Source organism: Aspergillus niger (genome assembly GCF_000002855.4).
Source record: "Aspergillus niger supercontig An17".
Lineage (NCBI taxonomy): Eukaryota > Fungi > Ascomycota > Eurotiomycetes > Eurotiales > Aspergillaceae > Aspergillus > Aspergillus niger.
In genome coordinates this window covers 120,583-146,928 of record NT_166532.1, presented here as the reverse complement: position 1 = coordinate 146,928, position 26,346 = coordinate 120,583, and the positions used below count along the sequence as shown (strand labels likewise).

General features: G+C 50.0%; 9 protein-coding genes across 9 annotated transcripts; 5 read left to right on the top strand and 4 right to left on the bottom strand.

Annotated features, from left to right (window-relative positions):
- Positions 1-108: 108 nt before the first annotated feature.
- Positions 109-1,461, top strand: An17g00620 (hypothetical protein; the record flags this gene model as incomplete). Its single annotated transcript, XM_001398254.1, has 2 exons — positions 109-162; positions 214-1,461. 2 exons carry the CDS (start codon positions 109-111, stop codon positions 1,459-1,461), a joined length of 1,302 nt encoding a protein of 433 aa, XP_001398291.1.
- An 861-nt stretch (positions 1,462-2,322) lies between these two features.
- An17g00610 (hypothetical protein) lies at positions 2,323-4,203 on the bottom strand (the record flags this gene model as incomplete). Its single annotated transcript, XM_059745425.1, has 5 exons — positions 2,323-2,465; positions 2,496-2,591; positions 2,994-3,213; positions 3,392-3,445; positions 3,571-4,203. 5 exons carry the CDS (start codon positions 4,201-4,203, stop codon positions 2,323-2,325), a joined length of 1,146 nt encoding a protein of 381 aa, XP_059602801.1.
- Positions 4,204-5,973: 1,770 nt separating this feature from the next.
- Positions 5,974-8,413, bottom strand: An17g00600 (uncharacterized protein; the record flags this gene model as incomplete). The annotated part of the gene is made up of 7 exons (XM_001398252.3): positions 5,974-6,366; positions 6,585-6,597; positions 6,777-6,884; positions 6,978-7,115; positions 7,178-7,912; positions 8,072-8,292; positions 8,342-8,413. The coding sequence occupies 7 exons, from the start codon at positions 8,411-8,413 to the stop codon at positions 5,974-5,976; spliced, it is 1,680 nt and encodes a 559-aa protein (XP_001398289.3).
- A 1,664-nt stretch (positions 8,414-10,077) lies between these two features.
- Positions 10,078-12,880, bottom strand: An17g00590 (uncharacterized protein; the record flags this gene model as incomplete). Its single annotated transcript, XM_059745424.1, has 8 exons — positions 10,078-10,736; positions 10,832-11,081; positions 11,347-11,627; positions 11,687-11,791; positions 11,884-11,938; positions 11,996-12,334; positions 12,480-12,506; positions 12,653-12,880. The coding sequence occupies 8 exons, from the start codon at positions 12,878-12,880 to the stop codon at positions 10,078-10,080; spliced, it is 1,944 nt and encodes a 647-aa protein (XP_059602800.1).
- Positions 12,881-14,341: 1,461 nt separating this feature from the next.
- On the top strand, positions 14,342-15,764 carry An17g00580 (uncharacterized protein; the record flags this gene model as incomplete). The annotated part of the gene is made up of 4 exons (XM_059745422.1): positions 14,342-14,627; positions 14,697-14,836; positions 14,891-15,051; positions 15,122-15,764. 4 exons carry the CDS (start codon positions 14,342-14,344, stop codon positions 15,762-15,764), a joined length of 1,230 nt encoding a protein of 409 aa, XP_059602799.1.
- Positions 15,765-16,253: 489 nt separating this feature from the next.
- On the bottom strand, positions 16,254-19,007 carry An17g00570 (uncharacterized protein; the record flags this gene model as incomplete). The annotated part of the gene is made up of 3 exons (XM_059745421.1): positions 16,254-17,762; positions 17,868-18,547; positions 18,611-19,007. The coding sequence occupies 3 exons, from the start codon at positions 19,005-19,007 to the stop codon at positions 16,254-16,256; spliced, it is 2,586 nt and encodes an 861-aa protein (XP_059602798.1).
- Positions 19,008-19,513: 506 nt separating this feature from the next.
- On the top strand, positions 19,514-21,390 carry An17g00560 (uncharacterized protein; the record flags this gene model as incomplete). Its single annotated transcript, XM_059745420.1, has 3 exons — positions 19,514-19,948; positions 20,009-20,462; positions 20,519-21,390. The coding sequence occupies 3 exons, from the start codon at positions 19,514-19,516 to the stop codon at positions 21,388-21,390; spliced, it is 1,761 nt and encodes a 586-aa protein (XP_059602797.1).
- Positions 21,391-22,217: 827 nt separating this feature from the next.
- An17g00550 (uncharacterized protein) lies at positions 22,218-23,381 on the top strand (the record flags this gene model as incomplete). The annotated part of the gene is made up of 3 exons (XM_001398247.3): positions 22,218-22,240; positions 22,306-22,511; positions 22,582-23,381. The coding sequence occupies 3 exons, from the start codon at positions 22,218-22,220 to the stop codon at positions 23,379-23,381; spliced, it is 1,029 nt and encodes a 342-aa protein (XP_001398284.1).
- An 838-nt stretch (positions 23,382-24,219) lies between these two features.
- On the top strand, positions 24,220-26,343 carry An17g00540 (uncharacterized protein; the record flags this gene model as incomplete). The annotated part of the gene is made up of 2 exons (XM_059745419.1): positions 24,220-25,207; positions 25,436-26,343. Coding segments are annotated over 2 exons (1,896 nt in total), but the record flags the coding sequence as incomplete, so codon positions are not given.
- Positions 26,344-26,346: the final 3 nt, after the last annotated feature.

Genomic DNA, 26,346 nt, shown 5'->3' with positions numbered 1-26,346 from the left:
CCTTCTACATTGGCTGGCGTCGCCACAGTCTTTCCTGCAGTCTATCTAGCTGATCCCTTTCCGGACCGAACGCCTCTTGTTTCGTCATATTTGCAAACATCAGCCACGATGGAGTTTAGCACGAAGCGACGCACCTCATTTTCTTTTCTGTTCGGGTCACAGGTGTGTATTCCCTTAAACTGCCTCACGATCGTGGCCTAATGTGCTAGCTAGAAACCCACTTTGATAACCCAGCAAAGCCAACCTGCCCATAACCAACCAACCCGTTATTGGGATTTTGTTGATAGCCCTGGCACCTATCAGCCACCATCGCCGTTGGTTGACCGACCAAACATACCTACCGACGTGGAAGAGCAGATTAGAAATGCCTGTTCGTTACTCGTATACAAGATCGGGAAAGGCCAGCAGTCGGGGTCTAGCAAGCGATCTCGCGCGGTCACAACCAATACGACGATGCACGAATCGTCCACGGCGCCTCAAATCGACTCCATGTATGTGTCCCCGAAAGTGGGAGCCGATGTGGCAGCCCTGAAGAACAAGTACGATTCGGGGGTCGCCTTGACCCAACAGCCCAGTATGCAGGCTATGAGGGTTCTCCATTCTCAGACCAGCCAGAACCTCAAGTGCGATAGTCTCAAATCGGGACGAGCGACATCTTCCCACTCAGCACTCCCCAGCGACGGAACACAGTCCTCGAGTGCCCCACCTAGTCGAGCAGGTTATGATAACCAAGTAATAGGTTCGGGAAAATGGAGTAGGGATAGGGGCCAGAGTGTCAAACCTTTCTTGGATGGTTCTGAGTCCGAATCTCATTCGAATGAGGATGGCCCTCAATTTGTGGATGCTGTTTGCGGTGATGATGTGGAGGTCTATCTGGATCCCGAGACTACACTCATGTCCACTGGCGTTCCTAGCTTTCATTCACCCCATTCAGTCCCCAGCAATATTTCACCCGGTCTCGGCAAGTCTGTGGAACCATCACCGAACGGCCATTGTGGAGTAGCTGGTTTGGAGACCCCAACCGTTCAACCCCCAGAGTACACGGCTCCGCTGGACCTGGGCTCTTCTGCTGTCGAAGAGAGTAAACAACACCCCGGAATTATTATCGACAGCAGCGGCCTAGCACACGTCCTCACGGCTGCAGATGAAAGCGAACGCGACATGAACATCCAGCAGGCAGTGATGGCCAAGATGAGAACAGGCACAATTGCTAATGCCAGCTCGCCACACCTACCAGTTTACACCGAGTCGACGGACAATGTTTCAAATCTTCGTCCTGGATCTAATGCCTCAAGATTGAAAACCTCGTGGTCCACAATGAGCAAGGCAACGAGCCGAAAGCTCAGATCGCGAGGAACCGAGGACGCGCCTGTCAATGATAAAACAGTCTTTCGCAGATTGAAGAATCTTTTCTCGAAGCGCAAACCTGTGAACGTTGTCCCGCCGGTGGGTACCCATTGATGATATAGATAGGACGGATATTCTATGGCCCTGGCTGGCTTTATTTACACAATTGTTACGACTTTCGGTGACAATACGACATCATTTTATTACAACTACTACTTTGTTTCAACATCTAAAGAGACCCGGTGTTGCTGTGTAGCATCGCTCAACCTCATATTCCCGACATATACAAATTCTCCTATCCATGTTAGACCTGTCTGTTCTCCCAGTCAGCGGCTTGGCATTGGCTTTCGGTGACAAGTATCTAGAGCTTCCAATTAATTAGCCTGATATGCATAATAGCAATACATCACCTGTCAGAACGATTATTAAATGATTTCCTTCCTATACAATGACTAATGAATTGAATCCTAGACGTGCTAGGTATCATAAAATATGATGTATCTCTTTCACAAAGTACGATGTAACCCTGGATGATCCACCCGGGTCGGAAGCTTCATGAATATAATTGTAAATAATTGATGATATTCGGATAACATACATGATGTCCCCAACCTCTTACCTACGTACTCTTTGACTTGAAGATAGTATCTATTTGTCATAGATGCATAAGATGACTAGTAATGCATTTCACAGGGCTGAAAGCTTGAACTGCTACAGTTGCACGGCATATTTAAATATTAGTAAGGAAGAGTACCAGTCCCCTGTCGTACATTCAGCAGAGCCTGACTTGATACTCCGCATCTGATATCAACATTGAAACCCATTGTTTCCAGCCCCATGATCGAGCTCTCTTCCTCCCATTGTGCTATATGAAGACGTGGATAATACAGTACACCAGGCCTTTCTCCCTCTATCCATCTCACTCCATTCTTCCTTCCCTCTATATCCCTTTTCGCATCAACCCACCTCCACACATCACCTCCTCTTATCACCCTTCCCTCCCGTATAAACCTTAACCCTCCTTTCCAAGTCATCATCCTGAGCCTCCGAGCCATGGTTTCGGAGGTTGCTATCACAGGGCGAAGTCAGTATGAGGTTGATAATAGAAAATGGCTCAACTGATGGCAATGGTCAAAGGTGTGACTTACTGGCATTTATCCAGATAGTCTCCAACACCCCCTGGACGCCTATAAAACCCATCGGACTGGAGCCGTCGAGGCGAGATGAAAAGATAAATCGATGTCCTATAGCAACGGTCAGTATATCAGAAACAAAGGGATCCTTTCAACTCACAAGTTGATGCCGTATACCGTGCTGAGCTTCATCGGCGAGCTCTTCAAGTCAATGCGATGTGGATCATCGTGAAACGGTCAGTCCTAGACAAACGGCCAGCATGGTTCTATAGAGAGAGGACCCTCCCACCCTCCCGCCACACCCACCCTGTAAACCCACCCAAACCCCCTCTTCTCTCCCCTATCCTCCTCTTCCTCTCCTCCCACCTCCGCCCAACCTATACCCCCCCTTCAACAACACCCACCCCGTCCTCACCGCCCTCTCCGTCCTCACCTCCCCCCTCTTCCACCTCCCCCTCCGCTCCCTCCTCTGCCCCCCTTCTCCCCCAGAATCCTCCTCTTCCTCATTCTTACCCATTTCCACGTCGCGCCTCCGTGATGGGGGCATTGCACGTAGCTTCTCGATGTGGTGGCGTTTGATCAATAGCTCTAAATAGAGCCTCACCGCACCGAAAAGAACGTTGCAAATCACGATCACGAAGACCGCGAGGAACAGCCACCTAGCGTGACTGGGGTCTAGCTTCTGCCAAAACGAGAGTGTGGCGTTGGCATCTACCGCCTCAGCCATAACTATCTAAAGAAAAAAAAAATGGAAAAAAGCCTATATAAAAGAGAATGTGGGGTAATGAACGAGATGGATAAGAGTGAATGTCGCAAAGAGTGACTTAATGCTGTGTGAAACGAGCGTTGTCAAACGAGCGACTGTTTTCAAGAACAAGAAGAAGAGAAAAGAGAGGGGATCCAAAGCCTACGACGATGGTTTGCCTGCCGTTGAGCGAGTTATTGATATTTGAGGAAGGTACTGTCTGTACTAAAGGTAAAGCGCCTCCTAGTACATAGCAGGAAGAGCAGGATGGGGAGTATAGAACCCCCAGAATTGGATACAGCAAGCACACTCCACCGTGCAATGACCATGCACCCTGAAGTGTACCTTTGAGTGTGTTTTCCGCCAGAATTTCGGCCGTTGATATTCAATCAGAACTTTCTCGCAGCATCCGCAAGTACGGCCACAGCAACCCCCCAGATCAGCACACTTTCTCCGGCCTTCAATCCACTTAAACGTCCGGCCAGTGTCGTCTCTATGCCAGCGGGGGGCCATGGCATATGTGACCCACCAACTCCTACTATCTGTAAGTTTTTGTTTGATCGCCTCCAAGCGAATTCGATTCTTCACAAACTCTTCGCGCAGCTTGGCCAGATCTTGCTTGAAATCCTCTGGGGATCTGCTCGAGTAGGGTGGTGGAACATCTGCTGCCTGCGTCGCTTCATGGCAGGCGCTGCACATCTCTTCCTGGTACCGGCACTGCTCGCACCGCCGCCGCCGAAACTGCCGCCTCTCCTCTCGCTGTTGTTGCTCTTCAGCCGTCTTTTTCTCATTCTCCAGACGACGCTGTCGCTGTATAATGGCAAACCCCAGCGTTTCCTCATCATTAAACTCGGATATCCATTTCTTGACTGGATCTTTTGGGGTGTCATAGCCAATATGGTCTTTGATTTCCTGAAGACGTTTTTTGTAGTAATATTCGCGTCTGGGCTCTCCCCGAAGCCAGGACCAGAATCGCATCTTGGATGATGAGAGTGATGAGAGTAGTAGGAGTAGTCAGAGTGATGAGAGCGATGAGGGTGATGAGAGGTGAGCAGAAATGAAATGGCAAAGCTGGAGGAAGGGTGATATAGCAGAGTTTTCAGCTATTACACATCATGATACAGTGATGACTGGGGATATGGTGCGCACGTAGGTCATATATAACACATAACCACCCCTTCCACAATTTCCAGGCCAACACCTTAGTCGGGTCTTGTAAGTCGAATTTGCAAATGGAGAAGTGAAGTCATAACCCCCCCCCCCCCCCTCCCCTCTTTTTTCTTTTTTTTAGGGGTATTTGGTCGAATGTCACCACACACACAGTGAAATCTCTTATCCACTGGCATCTCACCAATGCTAAAATCGATGAGACGTGAAGCAGTGCATAATCCCATGCGTCGCTCAATTGCGTGTTCAATACAGCGATTTGAATCAAGGTTCGTCTTTTTTTATGCAGACCGGACATGAGTAGACTCGCAGACTTTTGTATCCCATCGTAGATGGGTTCTGTCCTCGCGCATGCTCCATCTTACTTGCCGGATGATGTCCGTTGCCTCAGAACCACGAATGGACTCTGATCTCTGTATCCTCATGTCTATCTGTAATATTCCGTTCCCAATTCTTGTTCTACTCAAAGTTGAATAACTCCCACGCGGGCAATGTAATAATTAGGATAATAAAGAGACTCAGATCTGCTGGTAATACAATGCACTGATAATCAGCATACACTGGTTGCAAAGGTCTATGTACAATAAGTATCAACATCGTCCACGTTGTATAAGAGCTTAAAAAATTGTCCGCGATGTCTCGATCCGAGCTCAAACTGGTCTGAATTAATCATTAGTTTGAGGTGAGTTTGGTTTTCTAGAACAAAGGCATATTAGCTCGTCCCTGGACTTCATGAGTGTTTCAATGATTGTGCTCGTCCACCGGAACGTCCGCAGCCGACTTGCGTTTTGCGACGCTTGAGACCTTTCACTAATGGATCTTAGTCCATGTTTGCGCAGTCATTATGGTTTATCAGCCACTCGAAAGGCGCATAGTTAGTGGTCCTCGTGACCGAGTGGAATTAGAGAAAGTACTTGGCCTGTGCCACAGGAACATTCCCTCTACTGTAGGAGTTCGCGCAACGACGGACGAGAAACGTCATGAATATGTATTATTGACAACGTTAATTATCATTTGTGGGAATTCTGCTTCTTTCTCGGCTGCTGTTCTCAAGTGATGGACCCGATACCCTTTCTGGAGCCATCAAAACCGTTGCACTCTACAGACAATTTTAATGATTTGCGATTGTGTTTCCTTGGGCTGGTCAGCTAGACAATAAATACAGTAATGGCTGTATATTAGCATATCCCTTCTTTATATCCTGAAACAGTAAATTGTACTTAGAAGGTGAAAATTGTTTGTCCTACGTTAGTAAAACGTGTGTCCTCATTGTCCAACTATTCCCTGAGGTGACTGTCCTCATAAGTACTAGTAGTATTTATTCCTCACCAGAAGAAAGAAGCCAGAGCCATTGAGAAGCTCGATAAAGGCTGCATTCACAGGATCTTCATCAGTCCATTTATCTTCTAAATTATGTGCGAGTTTCTGTAGCATTAGTACTGGCTTGAGAAAAAGGCCCAGTTGATCACTGGGTGTCTCGATATGTGGGCTGCTATTGATTGTAACAGATTTCGAGCTTGGGTAATCAAGATAACCGGCCGAGATGCCAAACTGGGCATTGACCCCAAGTTCTTGCTTTTATCAATCGGGGCAGAGAATACGCGAGAAAAATATCTCACGAGATACGTTGTATCCCCACTCTAGATCAGGCCATGCGCGAATGCTCTTGCCTAGAATATTGTAGGCCGTAATCTCTGTCCCACTGGGCTTGGGATTTCGGGCACGTAAACTACATTGTCTCTTGTGCACAACCTTGCACAGTATTCCATAGAAATTTCTTAACGTTTGGTTGGGACGCATAGCTTTCTTTTTGGTACATGTAGCAGCCTGTCCTATGAGCAGGTTGAACTGACCCTGGACTCCGTGCTCATCACCAACATAAACCCACACATAGGACAGTCCATGGGAATGTGCCGGCAGTGGCTCCTGAACATCGACGACAGAGGTTGTCCATGAGAATGAGAAAGTGATGTTCTACTTCTACATGGAACTTGGCCAGTGCTCTATTTTGGCATAGAGTAAATTGCGACAAGGGATGCCAGGAGGACTCCCATATCAGGAGTTGCTTGCATCTCATTCTGTTTTCCTTGCTTCCGCTAGTTCAGCAAATGCATATCAGCTGGGAATGGGACATATAACTAGGCCTCAGCAGTGTTGGTATAGGTATATATCTAGATGGAGGGGCATAATACCCCCATGAAAAAGCTATATGAAAGATAGTTTTGAGCAAATAAAGAGATTTATAAGAATGGACGATAGCCCGTTTGTACTGAACCGATAGTGTTTAAGTAACAGAAACATGGCACAGATGTTTCGCGTTCAAGTGTAAATAAAGAATAGGGAGTGGGATTTTATAAGAAAAATTATTTCAAGAAATATCCCACCGTTTCTCTTTGGAGTCGACGGGATGTTTGACGGACCAAATACTATGATAAAGGTGGTCAGAGGATAGTAGTAAAATGAATAAGATATCTTCAATACCCTGCAATGGCCTGATTGCATTTAAAGTAGAAGTTTAAATTGTTTGTCAAGGCCGGTCCATAAACCAGTACCATAATGTTGCTGGCTAGACCTTAATCGTTTACCACATCCAACTATCATCCGGATTTTCATGACGTTGACGCTTCTCAGGAGCACGGACTAGGTCCCAGAAATACCAGAATCTGGGAGTCCACTCTTTCTTCTCAATGTCCTCGTATGCCAAAAACCACCCAACGAAGTACCTATAATACGTTAAGGTAATATCTGTTAGCATGTAGACGCATGTTGCCCTCCAGCTGCTTACAGTGTCGACGTTTTCGCGTTCCAAACGAGATTCTGGCCGCACCCAGGACGAGGGTCGAATCCCCATTCGTACAGCTTCATATAGCCCTCCTTAAATTTCTCCCGGATGAGATCTCTCTCTGCTCGCTCCAGTGTCCAAAAGACCTTGGAACCACAAGGATCTCCGAGCTGAATCCCGGGTACTATTTCCCACACAATATATATGAGGAAGCCGTCTGGCACCCAACCGCTTGCATCTTGCTTGGTCACCCTTTCTCCTAAAAGACGCGGTACAATGAGAGGTCGCTTGTTAGGAAGTGATCGGTAAGCCTTCAGCTCAACAGGACACCACGAAGAATTAGCCTGCCGGGTTCGAACCCTGGCTGGCTCGGCCTCCGTGCCACCGTGCATAAGTTGCTTGTAAGTGCGCATATAGGCCTTGGTACGCGCGCTCCTATCTTCGACGAGGAGGCGAATTGCCGTCCAGGAAGGACCTCTCCTAGCGAGATGGTCATCGTGATCTTTCTGGAATGTGTGCTCACTTATAGCCTGCTGGACGACCCAGTCATTGTTGAGCTTTATGATTGATCTTGGGCCAATATCACCCTGTGAGAACCATTTATAACGCAGGGTTGCTGTATCCATATTACGAGGCATGATTCGAAATAGTTTCGAAGTGGGATATTGCGTATTGCGATAGACATTAAGTCTCCGTAACAGATTATAAGCATATATTAGACTTGACGCGATGCATGACCTAATTGTGATCTAGTCACCGAGGGAATTAATCCGGGCGACCAAGTGGTAATACCCTTCTGCGCGAGTCTGTATGTCAGGTAAACGAGTAAGTAAAGTAACGAAGCTGCGCTTTGCGAGGCGTAGTTTGGCGTCCCGGCTTGAATACTTGGTCATTTACTGGATCGTCGACTCTGCAATAGTCTGGCCGTCTGCGGTGGCAAACTTCCAGAAACTATTCCCCATTTCTGGCTTAAGATAAACTGGCTCGAAGGCTTGAATTACTATTGTGCCTGTAGTGGTCGACACCTTGGGGCGCAAGTCGGTCGTCCATCCTACCTGGGTGGACTCGTCCCTCATTTCTGCCTCCTTAGGCATCTTCGGTGGCACTGGTTTTGCGTCCTAGAAGTCGTTCGCCATACAGCATACAGGTTCGCCAGTCTGCCCTTACGTGAGTGGGGGCGAGTATTTGCCGGAAAGTTCTAGTGGCCGTGCATGTTCCGACGGTAGCCCATAATGACATAGTAACTTAGTTTACTATGTTATTCCCATAGCCGAGATCGAGGTATGGACGCCAGCCTTTCTTCGGTGAGCTTTAACAACGGGGTTGCCTTGACCCTTCGACCGCTGTTCAATATCAGCGAGCCAAGCTTGGTAAGTTCTGTCGGGCACTCTTATGCGCGTACTGTACGCCTTTTGTATGTGACCCGGTTTATCCTGCTGATTTGGAAGTGAAGACTTAGAGGATGTTTGAAGTCTGAACAGCCGTTCAACGAAGCATTGAACAGGGTATGGTTAGTGTCATATTCGTCGACCACGGCATGATTTACGCCGTCTTCCACGGTAATGAGTTCTCCTCGTAGGCTCTTGAAGGCCACGTGTTACCGTAGGAATAGGTCCAGAAGCAGATCCACAGCACCGGCAATGTGGCTTGTGATGCACTTCGACTTGATGTGTATTGACTCGGTTGCTGCCAGTGTTTGAAGCGATGGAGATAGCGGTCAAGACATTATATGGCGGTTTTGGAGCGAGTGGAATCCCACCGTGGGCACCTTTTCATCTGACAGCTGATATGGCTTAAAATTATTTTTCATTCAGATTCCGTACACCGTCGAGGCTAAGGATGATGATTTGCGAGCTTGTTGTGCGTTCCAGTCGCAAAATTGCGATTTTCCAAGCCTCAATATTCTTCGCGGACCAGAGCATTTCCAGTATTTACTAGATTAAATGCTTCTCAGAATGTCCAGCTTTCTTACGCAAAGAAAGTGGGTAGATGTGTGCGACTTCGACTTTGATGGGATCAACCACCTTAATAAGAAGGCATTTCTTATTGTCCCGTTCATATCCTGTCGCTATTGTGAGACATATTTGGGTAATAGACAATAGAGCGCGAGTAGTCTTCAAGCTCGCTGTAGCATGTAGTATTAATTGCTGTTTACATTAGTATAGCACCGAACTCTTGTACCTTGGATGGGCTTGGATATCTGGACAGCTCTGGACTTTGTAATATATCTCGTATTGGTGAAGAGGCATAAGCTATCAAGAGATAATGTTTTGGAATAAGCGGCGCAGGGCCTGCCTCATGCTTCTTATAATCCATATTATGGCAGTAGTCTTCTCGAGACCCCAAGATAGTAAGGTACGGTAGACTTTTATATATTCACATTATCAGTAGATGATCATATTCATAATTTTATGAAGCTTATTAATTTAATGTTATAGATGCAGCAAGGCCAAGACTGAAGATGAGGATGTAGGAGGAAGAAAAGAGAAGAAGCTGCGAAGGGAAATGGGGACATTTATATATTACCTATCCGAGTACGGTGAATCTTCAGGAAGAGGTAATAGGGCTTCATTCCCGTCCTCGGCTCTGGAATTATTACCAATCATTTCAGTGGTATTCATGTCTTTGCCTTCACTAGCACTATCACCGTCTTCCTTCACCCTTCCTGGGATGGGAATGCACCGGAATTGAGTTTTGGTCAGATGCGAGACGCTCTGGCTTGGATAGAGGGACGGGGGTCTGTTTGGTTCAGCAGTTAATCAATTGATTCTCCAAGATCACCGTTCCGTATTAGTAGTTTGTAGCAGGCACGGCACTGAAAAGATGATCTTAGCCCACCAAGGTTTGATTATATAGTAGCGGCTAGGTTTAAACTTTCCAAAGAATAGGTGGCTATATGCGTCTCAATCCGCCTTATACTTCTCCAACACCCCCTCTCCTTCATCATCCGATTCCCCCAGTCCATCATTAAGAGCACCCAACACAGCATCCAAGTCCCTCCCGTTCCCTAACTCGTCCAAAACGAACAACAGATTCTTCGTCTTTACAACCGGCCCTTCCGTCGTTTTGACCAGCATCGAGAGAGGCCTCGGTGCCATTACAGATCTCTCTACCTCGAGATACAGCCCTATTCGTGACCCAGAGGGCGAAAGCGACGTGGAGGGCTGCGAGTCAGCCAACGCGAGCAGACCGTCACCTTCTTCTGCCGAGATACCCTGGGGAGGCTCATCAGAAACCCTATACACCAGGGTCATCCGAAGCCCGAGAGGCATTTCCTCCTCAACGACAACCTCTCTGGCCTCGTGGTGAGAAATCATGCGAGCTTTGCATTTTGTCGCGGAAGGGCCGGGATTTGAACCTGATGCTGGGCCAATTTGAATTTCTGTAGTGCTAGGGCCAGTTTGGTTTTCGAAGATGAGGTTTTCTGGATCGTTAACGGTTTGGGGCCAAAATATGTTTGCAAGGGTGGAGTGGTTGTGGAGGATTTGTTGGACGTCATCTAAGTTGACGGTGGAGGGGATGTGATAGTATGAAGTCTTGGCGTGCTTGGTTGAGTGAAAGACTAGTTGGTTGTTAATAATCTATATTATGATTTATGATCCACCGAGGCTAATAACTTGGGACTAGAGGGTGAGGTTGGGGGTAAAAGTGACTAACAGGAATTCATGGTGATGGCGGGGATGCCCGAGTGACGGGAATTTGTTGGGCTCGAGCGATTATGATAGCATGCTTCAAATTTAGTGTAGCCGGAAGGGTCGGAAGCAGTTGGGATGTTTGGAGTGAGGTAGTAGTGTGTTTGGTATTTGCAGATTAGTGTAGAGAGGACGGTAAAGCGATAGTAATTGGGAAAGATGATGCGACAACGTTCCGTGGGACAAACGGCGGAGATGCAGGAAGGCAGGCGGCTCTAAGCGACTGGAGAAGTCCCTGCCAAGAGGAGGGGAGAGAAACACATGAAGATATTCCTTAGAATAAGCAGTAAACCGTTAAATTCCAGACGACAAAAAGACGGTGACGGAATTTACTAGTCTGGTGGGTCTGAGATCCTTCCACATTGTGGCCTGCAATTGTCACATTCTTTAACAGACATGCCGCCATATATCAGTCACAAATTCCTCACATTGATATCATCTGCTGTTCAGATTAGAGGGCGCAACCCTTCATATATTTACATGGTGCGAGTCCACTCGACCTTCCGCATCTATATCAGTGACCTCCCAGTGAATGTCTGTCTTAAGCATAATGCCATCCCCATCATGTAATGCATCTTGGCTCTCTCCTAGCCGGCTTTCGCTCACATCTTGACGGGACACTCTGCAGAAAGGTGCGCTGAATCTCTTTGCATTGCTCTGTCCCGGGTAAGTTGGATTGTGCGCGTAGGAGGGGCCCAGAATTTGTGGGAGGTAACGCTTCACAAAGACATATAATGCCGGAGTGGAGCCACAGAATATGGCTACGGGATGATCCATTAGTACGAAGCCTGACGTGTCGGGGAGGAAAAATGGTACGTACCGACGTAGGCTTCGATGCCACACCAGTTAAGCGAGGCAGCGAGGACGTATGTTTCATCTGGATTGTTGGCTAGTTGCAAGACGGTGTTGTATCTCACGCAAGCAGCTGCATTGGTTAATCCGAAACTGTTTTAAGGGGAAAAAAGAGACGAAAGAGAAATAAACAAAAAGGCACGGATAATGTAATGAGCAACCTACCAGCTATAGACAGAAGGCCCACGCTGAAAACTCCCAGTACTGCAATCTTCTTGCGCTGTAAGATGTTAATCAAGAGGTGGCAAAGAATTGGAAATGGTATCTTTGTACTTACCAAAGAGATACGAACACGCCATAGCATCGGAATGGGAACAGCCCAGATGAGAATATCCATGACAATGACGAGGATGCCATTGACCTCGTAGAACTTCTGCTGGGACGCCGTTGACATACAATGTCCGGACTTGGTAGAATTCCAAAATTTAGAAGGAGGTATGCAGGAGAGTGTATCAACGAAGAAGCTTGAGATTGATACCCCTAGAACGATGAAGATGACCGAGTACACAAGCCATTGCATAAAACGTCGTGTTTCCAGCCGGAGATAAAACCAAAGAAGTGATAGCTTGATGAAGCACAGGCCGAGCACGTAGAGGAGGCGTGTAGCCCATATACACTGGTTATAGTCAGTGGGTCGTCGTCTTCCTCGGTATTAGTGTTATAACTTGCCTTGAACATAGGAATCCGGTCTTCAATATGAACATCTGAATCTTGGTTCACATTAGAAGACGTCAAGTCAAGCAAATCAGTAGAAGACGTACAGTGTTTTCCAACCCCATAGTATGCAGCTGCCACGGTCAGTAACTCAATTACTTAAGACGTATGTACGTGCCTGGACCTACCCACAATTGAGGCGATAGAAAGACCGTATGTAAGTATCTGACCCCGAGGTCAACAACTTGACGGAACATCGAAATGGTACTATCTGGCTTACCGTTCCGATCACCATGAGCACTGCATGTTCGTTAGATTTATCAAAGGACCTAGGTACAATAGTCGGCTCACCGTCATCAGCACCCCACGCACGCAGCAAAAGCGTTCTTACATAGACGCGAAGGGCAATTACAACGGAGGTAAATGCCATAAATGCTACTCCAATTCCAAGCACTGTCGTTTGCTGCCCTGTGAAGGACGTTCCCTTTCCCAGCGATCGCGACAGCATCTTGAGTCCCTGCAACGACAGCCAATGCCCAAGAGGCCTCGCTCGCGATCAAAGTGCGCCATTCTTTTATATTACTTTGGCTGAGACCGACTTTGGAGCTGAAAAAAACGGCTGATTGCATTGGCCTAACTAACCAGGATCATGCCGGTAGGCCAATGTTCCAGACTTCTGTGGAGGGGGCAAATTAGCAGGGGAGCCTCAAGTACTTGATTGGCCTACGATGGGTGTAAGTACAAGGATGCTGTTATGTTGTCGCTAGCTACTATAGTACTCGGCCGGAAGGAAAGGATCAACACTTTACAATGGTACTTCCTGCCTCGGAGTTCGGGTTGGACAAAGGACGTTCATGGGCCGATCAAATGAGGCCGAGAGAATGCACAGCCAATGAAGGCAGGAGATATATCTAGGATCAGGTCCCACCGTAAGCACGGGTGAATCGCATCGCGGACTAGATGCACTTTAGTTTTATTGTCGATGAGTGGTTTAGTTGAGAGCCCACAGCGGGATGGCTTGATCCTGGTCCTATAATGGGTCTAGCGCCCTGTCACGTAGCTTTTTTGGTGGTCTCTCATGTCTCCTCCCCCTTTGCTTGTTCTCTTTCTTCCTTCTTCCCTCCCTCTCAGTCTAGTACCCACTACTTCTGACCTGACTTCAGGTTTACCACATGGCTTTACTGATTTCGATAGAGGGAAGTCTCGTGACTAAAGCAACTCTCTTTGGGCGCATCTAAAAACCAGCCCGCAATTCCGAAGGCTGCCATAAGGCGCAACGGGATCTCGGCCGTGGAACTAAACCCACAAATGAAAGCACTACGGGTCGCCGGACCTAGTCTAAATGAATCCCACCTTGTTAGCCAGCTGAGGCAAAAGACCGGTTCGTTGCGGCCTGGTGGGGCGAAGGAACGGCCTTAAAAATGGTGCGCTCACGGGTGGATATGAGGGCCAATCCAAAACCTAACTAGGGCAAGGGAAACTTGGACACAGTAGCTGGCAACGGAAAGCATGTGCACAGTCGATCCCATCATTAATCTAACTCACAGACCGGGCCATGTCCGGGCATTGTAAGGCATTCCACTATACGTGTCAGAGGCTTGGAACCAGCGCCAGCCTGGACGTGTTTGTTTCAATTCCTCTAGGCTATATCCACTAACAGCCTCCGTCGTGTGTTATAATGGCCTTTGTCTCTTAATACAACACTATATTATTTGCCAGGCTCCAGGTATTACTGAATCTGGTATCTCGCCTATTCAGGAGGCATGGGGTTGTATGTCGCCCGCTGGATTAGGGTGGCACGGCAGACCTTACGACCAATCCCCTACAACTGTCATCATTAATAGCGGGTCATTCTCTGTCTACCTATTCCACAGGGTCGTAGAATTATAACAATAAAAGGGGGTGTAAAGGAAACCCTTTTCTTCCTCTCCACTCGTATCTCATTCTATCCTTCGCAGCGTGGTTCACAATGGGCAGCATCTCTGGCGACAAAGTTGCGTTGGTTTTTGGCGCCAGTGGAATATCTGGCTGGGCCGTGACTAGGAGCCTGCTGGAATATCCAACTCGCAGCACCTTTTCGCGGGTGATCGGCCTGACGCATCGACCCCAAACGCGGGTACAACTAGGCCTCCCCGATGATCCGAGACTGGAGGTGTATTCAGGCATTAACCTGCGAGGTAGCCTGGACGAAGTAATGACCCAGATGCGTGAAACAATCCCGCAGCTAGACCAGGTCACTCATGTATACTATCTCGGTAAGACATCGGTTATTTGCAGGTGACCGCGCAGAGCAATGGTGCGAATATCTCTTACTGACAGCTCAGCGTACTCCAATGCTACTGCATACACCGAAAATGTCATGGATATCAAGGACATCAACGTCGTCATGACCTACAATGCTGTCCATGCCTGCGATACCCTGTGTAAGAACATGACCTTCTTCGTGCTGCAAACAGGTACCAATGTATGCTATACCCCTGAACCAATTTCATGTCTTCAGTAAACCTGACTGGAATAGCACTACGGCGTCGCGGCTTTCCAACACATCGACAAGCTCACCTTCAACACACCCCTGAGGGAAGACGCCCCGCGTGTCCCATCCCCATACGGTGACGAGATTTTCTACTATGGCCAGGTTGACCTGATCCGAGAAGCAGCTCAAGGGAAAAGCTGGAGATGGTGTGAAGTCCGCCCAGATCAAATCATAGGTATTATTGATACGTCTGGCAATGTGACACAGCATACATAGGGCTAACGAGAAATCTACTTATCCAGGCCATGTCCCCAGCACCACAAGCATGACCACAGTAGAGCCAATAGCTCTCTACCTCTCTCTCTACCGCTACGTGTATGGCTACGGCGCTACAGTTCCGTTCCCAGGCACGCCCACCAATTATGTCTACACTTTCACAGACTCCTCCCAGGACATAATCTCTCGAGCAGAGATCTACCTATCGGTAGTGAAACCTGATGAAGCGAACGGAGAAGCATTCAACATCGCAGACACGGCCACTCCAGGCCCATGGTGCGTCAAGTGGCCTATCCTCGCCGAGTACTTCGGCCTGAAGGCCATAAGACCAACGCAGACGGACTACGCAGCGATCGACAAGTGGTGGTACGACCACCAGGACGACTATGACCGCATGTGCAAGGAATACGGTCTGCAGAAGCGACAGATCGGACCAGACACCTGGCTATTTGTCTACGCGGGTTTCAAGTTACTGGACCGGAATCGCGAATTCAGTCTGGATAAGATCCGTAGTATTGGGTTCATGGAGGAGAGGTCGGTAGGCAAGGGCCATCTCTTGGCGTTTGACCGGATGGCCAGGGTTGGGGTGATTCCAGCTAGAACACAGCTTTTGCCGTCGGCTGGTGTGCAATCGAACTTGTAGTTCGATCTGGATTGTGGTTTTGCGGTGCATTATGAATTCAGCGGAATTGACTTTATCTTTTGCATTTCTATATTGGCCTTCGGATAGGAGTTTAGATGATCAACCGCTGTGGAGACTGTGTGTTCGGATATATATTTAGTAAAAGTTGTGACTCACTATTCTCTCACCATTCCCTTACTATTCTCTTACTATTAACCCATTATTCTCTCACTGATTGTGTTGATTAGACTGAGACTAGTAAGGAACGAAGCGAGACAGTTACTGACTATTCATACTAATTGAGTTATTCAATCAAGTTTCCCGAATTCAACATTGGAAGAACAAATGATATACAGCCAGTCTTTCCTGGATGTCAAGATGTATTGTACACACTTCGAAATTTTATCTAAGCTTTGACCAACCCATGAAGTTATAATATACAGCGTATCCAGGGAGAGATGTGATATAGTAGAAGAATGGGGGGAAAGAAGGTAGTGAAAATCAACCTTGCTAAAACCCACCCCTCAGCTCCGTCAACACAGCCTTCTGTCGCGGGGTACTCATCTTCTCGAACCGATCAACACTCATCACAAATGTACCGTGACCGGCACTCAAACTACGCAGGTGTTTCAAGTACCCAACCATTTCCTTGAGGGGTACCTTGGCCGTAATGGTTCTGGGCCGGTTAGCTGTGTCCGGGAGGGAGGCACCAACGGAACCAGACTCGAATGGGTCCGCGGGGGCGTAGACCTTCTTCGGGTCGATGGGTGGGAGGTCCTCGACCGGTTGCGGGGACGCGGAGAGGTCGGTTGATGTGAGGGGGATTTCTTCGTCCAGGGAGACGATGTGGCCGCCGCGCGAGGAAGAAATGTCGTGTACGACGGCTCCGAGACTGGCTTCGTCGATGCTGATGATGACGTTCATAACGGGTTCCATTAGGGAGGTGCCTGGGCCGGACGAGAGGAGGTCGCGGAGAGCGGCGGAGGTGGCTAGACGTGCTGCGGAGGAGAGGGCGGCCGGGGTGGTATCGGTGCCGAAGAGGTGTTCGGTTGGGTTGATGGTGAGGGTGACGCGGGTGTGGTGCATAGGGAAAGTGAACTGAGGGCCGCGAGCAAGGGCAGCAAGGCAGCCGTTATGGAGGGAGGCGCGGAAGGATTGCATATCTAGGCCTGGGGGAAGTACGGGGCTTTCCTCGATGCCTTTGCGGTTGGTTTCTACCTGCAGTTCCGGGGCGATGATGATTATCTGATTGCCCTCTTTGGTCTCAACCGAGAGCGCGTCTTCGGGTACTGGAGGTGCGTTATCCGGGTCGAAAGGTTCCACTACTGCTGTGCAGCCGGCTTTGCCTTTGCGGCCGGCGATCTCTTTGTCGAACATTTTGGTGACAACAGGCGACTCTCCGAGCGGACATTCACGGTAGCCGATTTCAATGCGGCCCATTGTTGCCTTGGCTTTGAGGTCGTTGATCAGGCGGTCTCGGGCAATCTCGAGATGGAGCTCGCCCATGCCGCTTAGGAGCGTTTGCCCAGAGTCTTCGTCAACAGTGACGTGAAGACTTGGGTCTTCACGTAGGAGTAGGGCTAGACATTCATGGATCTTCTTCTCCTCGCTTAGGCTGTGCGGCTCGATACTGGCGAAGAAAACGGGGGGCGGCACCTGGATAGGACGTAGTTGGAGGGTATCAAGTGGTTCTGGTGGTGTTAATTTGTTGCCCGCATATGAGACTAGTGTATCTCCAGTTCGAGCATGCTTCAGGCCAGCCACAACGCCAATGTGTCCCTCAGGGATGGAATCCACCTCGACAGCATCATTGGCGTACATCTTCAGTAAGCGCGGTGCACGTTCAGTGATCTTGAGATTGGTGTTGAATATAGCGCTGTTTCGGTCCAGAGAACCTGAGTACACGCGCACATAAACCAAGACTCCCCGCTTGGCATCATTGACTACCTTAAAAGCAAGCGCACAGCTCTGAAGCTTCTCGATAGCATTTTGTGATTCAGCTTGAGTGACGGACTTCTTCTTTTTTTGCTTCCCTTTGGAGGTGGCTGCTTTTTCGCTCTGTTCAACCAATAGATCACCGGAGAGGAGGCTCCGAAGACCTCCGCTGACGCCGCCGATGCTCACCTCTGCGTCAGGGGTTTCGAGGGGACTAGGAAGAAGGTTCGTCACGGCGTCAAGGAGAGGCTGGACACCGATGTTGCGGAAGCTAGCGCCTGCGAAGATGGGGATAATCTTCCTACCCTGTTCTTGCAAGAGGCACCGGCGCAAGCTGTCTAGAATGTCGTTGGGAGGCACTGCGAGATGGTCTTCGTCATGCTCAAAGAACTTCTCAATCATAGTCTCATCATGCTCGCTAAGCAGCTCGACAAGTGCTGTCCTTGCGCGTTTGATCTCCTGTGCAAGCCCCGGTTCCTCGCCGTCCAGCTCCTGGAGGTTGAACATTTTGACCGCTTTACCGTCCCCATCTTGCCAGCGGAGACCCTGCAAGTTGATCGCATCGCCAACTCCAACAAAGCGACCATTTCCGCCCTCGAACCATGGGACCTGGCAGACAGCGGGGTAGCCCGCAAGCCGGGAGCTTATCTCTCTTACCGTACGCCCAAAAGCTGCACCGTCTCTGTCCAGCTTGTTAATGTAGACAATCCTGGGAATACGATATGTGCTCGCTTGGTGCCATACTCGCTCCGTTTGAGCTTCGACGCCAGCGACGCCGTCCAGAATACACACCGCCCCGTCTAGGATGCGCAAAGAACGCATAACCTCAAAGGTAAAGTCGGCATGCCCAGGAGTGTCGATTAGATTTACTGTATGGGAAGTGGCAGACCTTGGGGTTTGCGGATTATCTTGAAGGGTTGTAGTTTGATCACCAGCCGCTTGAGGCGGCCAATGGAAGGTGATGGCGGCAGATTGAATTGTGATCCCGCGAGCGCGTTCCGCAGGGAGAAAGTCTGTGACGGTGGACCCTTCGTCCACATCTCCAATTCTTCGGGTAAAGCCACTATAGTAGAGCATGCGCTCAGTGGTCGTTGTTTTACCGGCATCAATATGTGCGATGATACCTATATTTCTAGTTCGGTCAAGGGTGTCTGCCTGCAATTTGGATGCAGACGTTGAGAGCATCTGGATCTTAGGAAATTGCCCCTTCTTGACCCCTGGAATCAAGGACGCATTACACCCCAGACGGCTGGCAGCTGCCTGGCATTGCCGGAGGCCAGTTGGCCGCACCGTCTGGTGAGAGGCGCGCAAGAAAAGAGCTGTAACCATGGGGACGGCAACTGTCTATGTAATCGGAGACAATGAATTGGCGGAATATGGGGCCTAGAACTTGACATACATCCTCAAGAAGAACAGAGAGAAGGATGATAATTGTAGAAAAGAGAAAGGCCCAGCCCTTCGAAAGGTAGTATGTATGCGGAGTAACTGGAGGTATGGATGAAGCTGTTGAAGCTTTTCCGGTCCAGTGACCGGGGCCGCAGATGCCTGGCCAATCAGGCTGCATAGGCACCAACGACGTAACCTCCGAAGTCCATCCCGTTCCGCTCAGTTGAACAGTTTCCCCTCCCCCATCTCAACGCTTGCATCTGCCTCTCCTTTAGTCAAGCCCGAATTCTTGAGAGTTTTCGGCATCTTCCTCTCCTCAATTGTTTTTGAGCACTATTAGGTGAACATCAATTGATCCACAATGATAACCGTCCCGGACGAGACAATACTGATGATTGCGCACCCGCAGCGCGGTGTAGACGTGGTCCCATTAGACCAAGACAGCCACGATGGACTATTCCGCCATATCAAACGATCCTGATCATCCTGCGGGCACTTCTCCATGGGCTTCACCTCGCCCGACCCAAACAACCTTTCCGGCTTCCGTGACTAGCGACATCCCCCCTGCCCCCTTGCCTCCCCAAGATCCTTACAATGCCGAATCGCAGCCTACCGAAACTCCTGGGTTCCAGGAGAACGAGATTGGATCGCCCGACTTGTCTGCGCGACTGCAGGGTGCACAACTGGGTGAGCCGGGCTATGTTGATGAGCACTCGCAACACACTCAGCAGCAGCATGGACAACAGCCTCGCTCTCAGCTCCCCGCCCGCTACCAAACGGGCCCAAGACAGAATCCCAGACAACCCGCACCTGTGTATAGAATCCAGGCGAAAGTCACGGGGCTAGAGAGAACGGGCAAGAAGGACCCTATTCTTCGATTTGATGTTCACGTGAGCGATATCCTTTTCTTGCCTCGCCCTGCGCCTACTGATTACAGGCTCCAGACGAATATCCCCAAGTTTAGGACAACACAGTATCGAGACGTTCGTCGTACCCATGCCGAGTTTGTCAAGCTTGCGGACCATCTGATTTCGGCTAACCCGGAAGCGTTGGTTCCTGCGGTCCCCCCACCACTTACCCCTGCCGGCGCTGGAACCGAAGAGGATGAAATCAGAGTCAAGTCGTCTTTGCAACGGTGGTTGAATGTTGTATTGAGCAATGAAGTTCTCATCCATGACGATGAGGTGGTCCTGTTCGTTGAGAGTGATTTCGGTTACAGTCCTGTAGTTCGGATGAAACAACCTGCGACTGGGGTTCGAAGGAAGGTCTTGAAGCAGTTCGCGCCACCCCCCGATGACACACCCGAATTACAAAATGCGCGTCCGATTGTAAAGATGTTCTATCTTGGAACAATGGATACTAGTCACAAGGTTGACCGTGTCGTCAAAGCCCGTCGAGGTATGCGCCAGGGATTCGTATCTCATGATCATGGGAACTAACATTGGGCTATCCAGGACTCGGTCTCGCAGAATCCGACTTTGGTGTTAAGTTAGGCCAGATGCACGTGCAAGAGACGCACCCTGGACTGTCAAATGCATACCGGAAATTGGGAAAGATCATCCAAACGGTCGGGGATTTCCATGCCGTCCAGGCGACTGCGGAGGCCACAACACTGGGGGATCCGCTAAGCTACCACTCGTCCGATGCCTTTATTGTCAAGGAGACTCTTACAAATCGCCACATCCTCCTTCGTGATTTGATCCAAGCTCAACAGGCAACAAGGAGCAAACGCGCCGCCGCTGATCGCCTCAAAGTCAGTTCCTCCGTCCGCCCGGACAAGGTGGACGAGGCCATCAATGCCCTGGATGAGGCTCAGGGCCACGAGGACTACCTGACGAAGCGAACACAGCGGGTTACGTCGAACTTACTCGCCGAGAAGCAACGTTGGTTTGACCGGACGACTAACGACATGCTGGCCAGCCTCCGCGAGTATACGCTGCGCCAGATTGAATCCGAACGGAGGACCCTCGCTACCTTGGAGAGTGTGCGACCTGATATTCGAGCCATTGACGCTTCGGGAGGACTCAGCCGTCTAGGACGTGAATCCCACCCAACCGCTCGCCGACCTAACCTTGGTTCAAGTCAAGGCCCCAAGGGGGATGCTTGGAGCGGCATACCGCGTCGCAGCGACAGCCTTGGCCGGAGTCTCAGTGGCAGTTTCGTTGCACCCACCCCAACTGAAGACGACGAAGAAGTCAACGGACACGGCACCGGTAAAGGGCGCCTGCGCTCTGCCAGTGGTGTGAGCTCGATTGTGGAGGAAGACGACGATGATCGCCTTGACGCTCGTAACGCGGCTAGTCGCCTGGCCACGAGCACTTTCTAAGCGACTGTAGATTATAGGCATGATTCTGTGCAAGATTCCCCTTTGATGCCGGTTTTCTATTGAAATAAGCCACCTTTGAGTTTTGCAATCCAGCCACTCTGCTTTATCTTTTCTGCTGTACCATTCCCTTGAACTTTGTCTCCGTTCAAAGAAGAGTATATGTACGTCTACTTTATACAAAAACTGTAGCCTCTCGGTTATACTTCCATATTGTCACCCCGGTTCTTCAAGTGGTAATTGTGGCCTTATCATTTGCGACCGAAGCAATGTACCAGCGAGGCGCCGGTCTACTTGTAGTCGACCGAGAACTGGCCAGTTGTTGAATTCGTTGGGCTTCAGCCCCGCCCACGTACGTCATGAGGGGTAACTAAGGTACTCATTTTTCCATCCCCAGAACACCTAACCCTTTATCAGGATCAATGTGATAGTAGTATACTGTCAGGAGGATTTGACTCTTGTCAATTTAAGGGTTCGTGCCGAAAGCTCATTCTGTGGAACCAGAAATATGCTCCAAGCCATCAATTCCAGTTAAGACTGGAAGCACAACGAAGCCCGCAATTGATGGGGATAGCTACTTCTGGTACCCCCACCCCCACTTTTGCCCAGGTCTGCAACCTCTGATTGATTCTTGCACCAGAGAGGATCCATTTTGCCCACTCTTGATTTCAAAGCATAGCGGAGCTTAAGCTGGAAGTGGCAGTTGGTCGCTCTTTTTGTTTTGATCAAGCTATAAAAGTCGAGCTCCCCTCCCCCACTTCTAGTAGCACTCTTTCCCCAGCGATTCATTATCCATCCTTTCCCGACCTTCTTACGATTACTACGGCAAGATGGCTCCCCAAAAGGTTTTCCTGTAGGTCTCCGCTTTCTTCAAAGATGTTAGTACACTCGTTGACGGCCGCTGCCCGTATATTGCAGTACAGGTGTAACTGGATACATCGGCGGAGACACCTTTTACGACGTCTACCAGGCTCATCCGGACTGGCAGTACTCCGTCTTGGTGCGCAACAAGGACAAGGCTGCCCAGGTTACCAGCAAGTACCCCAACGTAAGGATTGTGCTTGGTGACCTTGACTCGGCCGATATCATTGAGGAGGAGGTCAAGAACGCAGATATTGTCCTCCGTACGTTCCCGAGTCCCTGCTCACGTGCTCTCTCTGTAACTTGAATGTATAACTCACGGGCCATGGTTAGACTGTGCCGACTGTGATCATGTCGCTGCCGCCGAAGCAATTGCAAAGGGTGCCACTCACCACACCCCTGACCGACCAGTGTGGTGGATCCACACTTCTGGAACCGGTATCTTGACTGTGGAGGACTTCCGTAGCAACACTTGGGGTCTGGAACGTGCCAAGCAACATGATGACTGGGATGGTGTCGACGAGCTCCTCAACCTTCCTGCTGATTCCTTCCACCGCAATGTCGATGAGATCGTCATCAATGCTGGCAAGCGTGCTCCCGACAGTGTGAAGATTGCCATCGTCTGCCCGCCTACCATCTACGGACCGGGCCGTGGACCCTGCAACCAGAAGAGTGTGCAGGCATACTGGCTGGCTTCTGCTGTTCTGAAGCGCAAGAAGGGTCTGCAGGTCGGTGAGGGTAAGAACATCTGGCACCAAATCCACGTGCAGGATCTGAGTGATCTTTACCTTCTGCTGAGTGAGGCTGCTGCTGCGGGCGGTGGCAAGGCCACTTGGAACGACAAGGGTTACTACCTAGCAGAGAACGGTCCTTTCTGCTGGGGTGACATTCAGAAGCAGGTGGCCCAGGTTGCTTATGAGAAGAAGCTTATCCCGTCCCCTGAGGTTGAGCCCTTGACCGACGAACAGGTTACTGAGACCAACCAATTTGGCCTGTATGCCTGGGGTAGCAGCTCTCGCGGTACTTCCTACCGTGGTAGAAAGCTGTTGGGTTGGAACCCCCACCGTCCCAGTCTGAAGGAGCTTATTCCTGAGATTGTTGACATTGAAGCCAAGGCTTTGGGCTTGCTGTGAGGGAGCTCGGAAATTTATGTAGCCAACTACGACGCATTGATATGATGAATGACATGATAATATTTAAGATGAAATATGAGTTTTGTAAGGTGTTCATCACCACTTTCAAGGGATAGAACCTACCCCGAAACGAAGTGATATATTGTTTGTAGCAAATAGCAAATAATCCTGATGAGTTCTGTGATTAAAGGCAAATGCCTCAGGCGGGTAACACCGAAAAAGCCTAGCGCGGAGCTTCTCGAGACTAAGCGACTGAGGCGCGACACCCGCCCGTAAACGCCGCCGCCTTTACTGCTACCCGTGCATTCACTGCCATTACGTTCTTTGATCCGACCAGCGATCTTTGTGTCTTCCCCAGGCATCGTCCTTTCCCTCCTTCCGCCGTATGAGTTTTCCACAGCAGGTTGTTTCTAATAGTCCCCTAAACCGCGTTTCATCGATTGATCCGACCGATTGCGGCTCTGTGGTCCCACGTGAAGGAAGCTGACCTCGGAAATCTAGGTTCGCCGCATGAATTGCGACCTGTCGGGAACACATCGGTTCTCTATCCGCGCACTCTAGCTCCAATCGGGCTGTCATGGCTCCAGGTGCCGGAGGAAAGAGAAAGAGAGGTGATAGATCGTGGTCTGGCGATTCAGGGAACGACGGTCAACGACCATCGCCCCATCGGCCGGGCAATCTCAACATGGCGCAACACAACTACGGTCCGCAGTCTCGCGATTACTCTGACGCGCGCGGTCGATTACGAAGGCAATCCAGTCGGGGTGGAAGGAATAGCATGGGTCGCAGGCCCAGCACCGACGGTCAGAACCCTCCTGGTGGTCGGAGGGATAATGCCATGTCCCCGCCCAGCACAACTCCGGCGAAAGATGTCTCAGACCAAAGCCAGGCAAACGGCGTCCCTCCGACAACAGATCACCAAAAGCCCCCTCCATCACCCTCTCCCTCCTCATCTCAACCACAAACACACATCAATCCGTCGCCCGCGCCTACTCCCATGCCGGCACCTGCCCCGCAAGCTCAGGCATCGGCTCCCCAGCCTCCTCCCGGGCCTCCCCCACCCTACGACTACGAGTATGTTACACAAAACGCCATCGACGAGTGGGCCACGACTGGAAAGAAGCATCTCGTCGAGAGGGGTATTCAAGTGAAAGATGCGCAAGATGCCGCCGCACTCGCTTCGATATACCAGGAACTCATACGGTCCGCCCTATACGGTCGTCTATCACCGGAGGAAGCTGGAGCTGCAGTTAGGGACATCATTGGCGAAGAGGTTGCTGCAGAGGATGTTGATATGCAGAATGAAGGACAAGCGCAAGCCCTCCTCGACACTCGCTCCTTGTTCCTGGACACCCTATCAATTCTCACCGATTCCGACACTTCTAATAGTGCCCTGAGACCGCTCGTGTTCTCTACGGGGATTAACTCCGCTCTTATGCGCCTCCAACTCGACACCCAACTCCTTCAGTCCCTGGGACTTGTCCGCGAAACATTCACCCGCATGGGCATCCGCAAGCAGACGAACCTTCTTTATCGGCAATCGAATTACAACCTTCTGCGGGAAGAGTCTGAAGGGTACTCCAAACTGCTTACGGAGCTGTTCACGACGAGTAATAATGAGCCCCCCTCCAGCGAAGTTGTCGAGGACACTTTTGAGAGGGTGAAGGCGATGATTGGCGCGTTTGATATGGATGTGGGCCGTGTTCTTGATGTTACTCTCGACGTATTTGCTGCTGTTCTTGTTAAGCAGTACCGCTTCTTTGTGAAGCTCCTGCGGGCTAGCTCCTGGTGGCCGAAAGAGGATGCCTTCCGCACAGTTGATGCAGGTAACCGTGATTCTGGCCTTCCCAACTGGGCCTTACCTGGATCTTCCGGATGGGTGACTACCGATGAGGAACGACTTGAAGCAATGAAAGCGAACGAGCAACGAGATCACGAATTTTGGAACAGAGTCAGAGAAATCGGAATTCGTGCTTTCTTTGAAATTGGCCGCCGGCCTGTGTCCAAGGAAGAGCTACAGCGAATTCTTCCGGAAAGCAACAGTCTTTCGGAAGAGGAAAAGGAGATGCGTAAATGGATTGAGGAAACCGGCACACTGCCTCCCAAGGGAAGTCGAGTAGCAGCACAGTTGCTTGGTTTCAAGCTTCGTTTCTATTCCTCCCGCGCTCGCGCTAAATCCGATGTCCTTCCGGACAACCTCATCTACCTTGCGGCTCTACTGATTAAAGTCGGTTTCATTTCACTACGTGATCTGTATCCGCACCTCTGGAGGCCAGATGATTCAATGGATGCGCTCAAGGAGGAGAAGCTCAAGGAGAAGGCCGATCGTGAGCGGGCAGCACGGCCTGGAGGTGGCATCAATGCCTTGATGATGGCTGGTGCTTTATCCGACGACACCCTACCTATTCCACGCATCCGCGAATCCGAAACCCGATCTGCGACTCCTGGAAAAGACCAGGAAACGGACAAATCCACAGGCGCGAAGACGGAGGAGGACGAGCTTCCTGAGCCTTCTGACCAGAAAGTGATGCTTCTAAAGAGCCTTCTTGCAATTGGTGCCCTCCCCGAGTCTCTTTTCATCCTGAGCAAATTCCCCTGGCTTATGGATGTCTACCCCGAACTCCCTGAATTCATCCACCGCATTCTGCACCACTGTCTTGGCAAGGTCTATTCTTCATTACGCCCATTACCCTCGGTAGAAGTGCTTAAAGAGCAGAAGCAGATACTCAACCATGATCAGTCCGGTGTGCCGAAGGGGCAAATTCGACTGGCACAGGCGCCACCGCGCCGAGTTCTCCGGTGGGCTCAACTCGATAAAGAAGATACAAACGATGGAACCGACTACAGGTTCTACTGGGATGATTGGGCGGATAACGTTCCCATATGCCAGACTGTTGACGACGTCTTCGCACTGTGTTCATCCTTCCTTAATCTATCGGGTCACAAAATCGGCCAGGACCCAAGC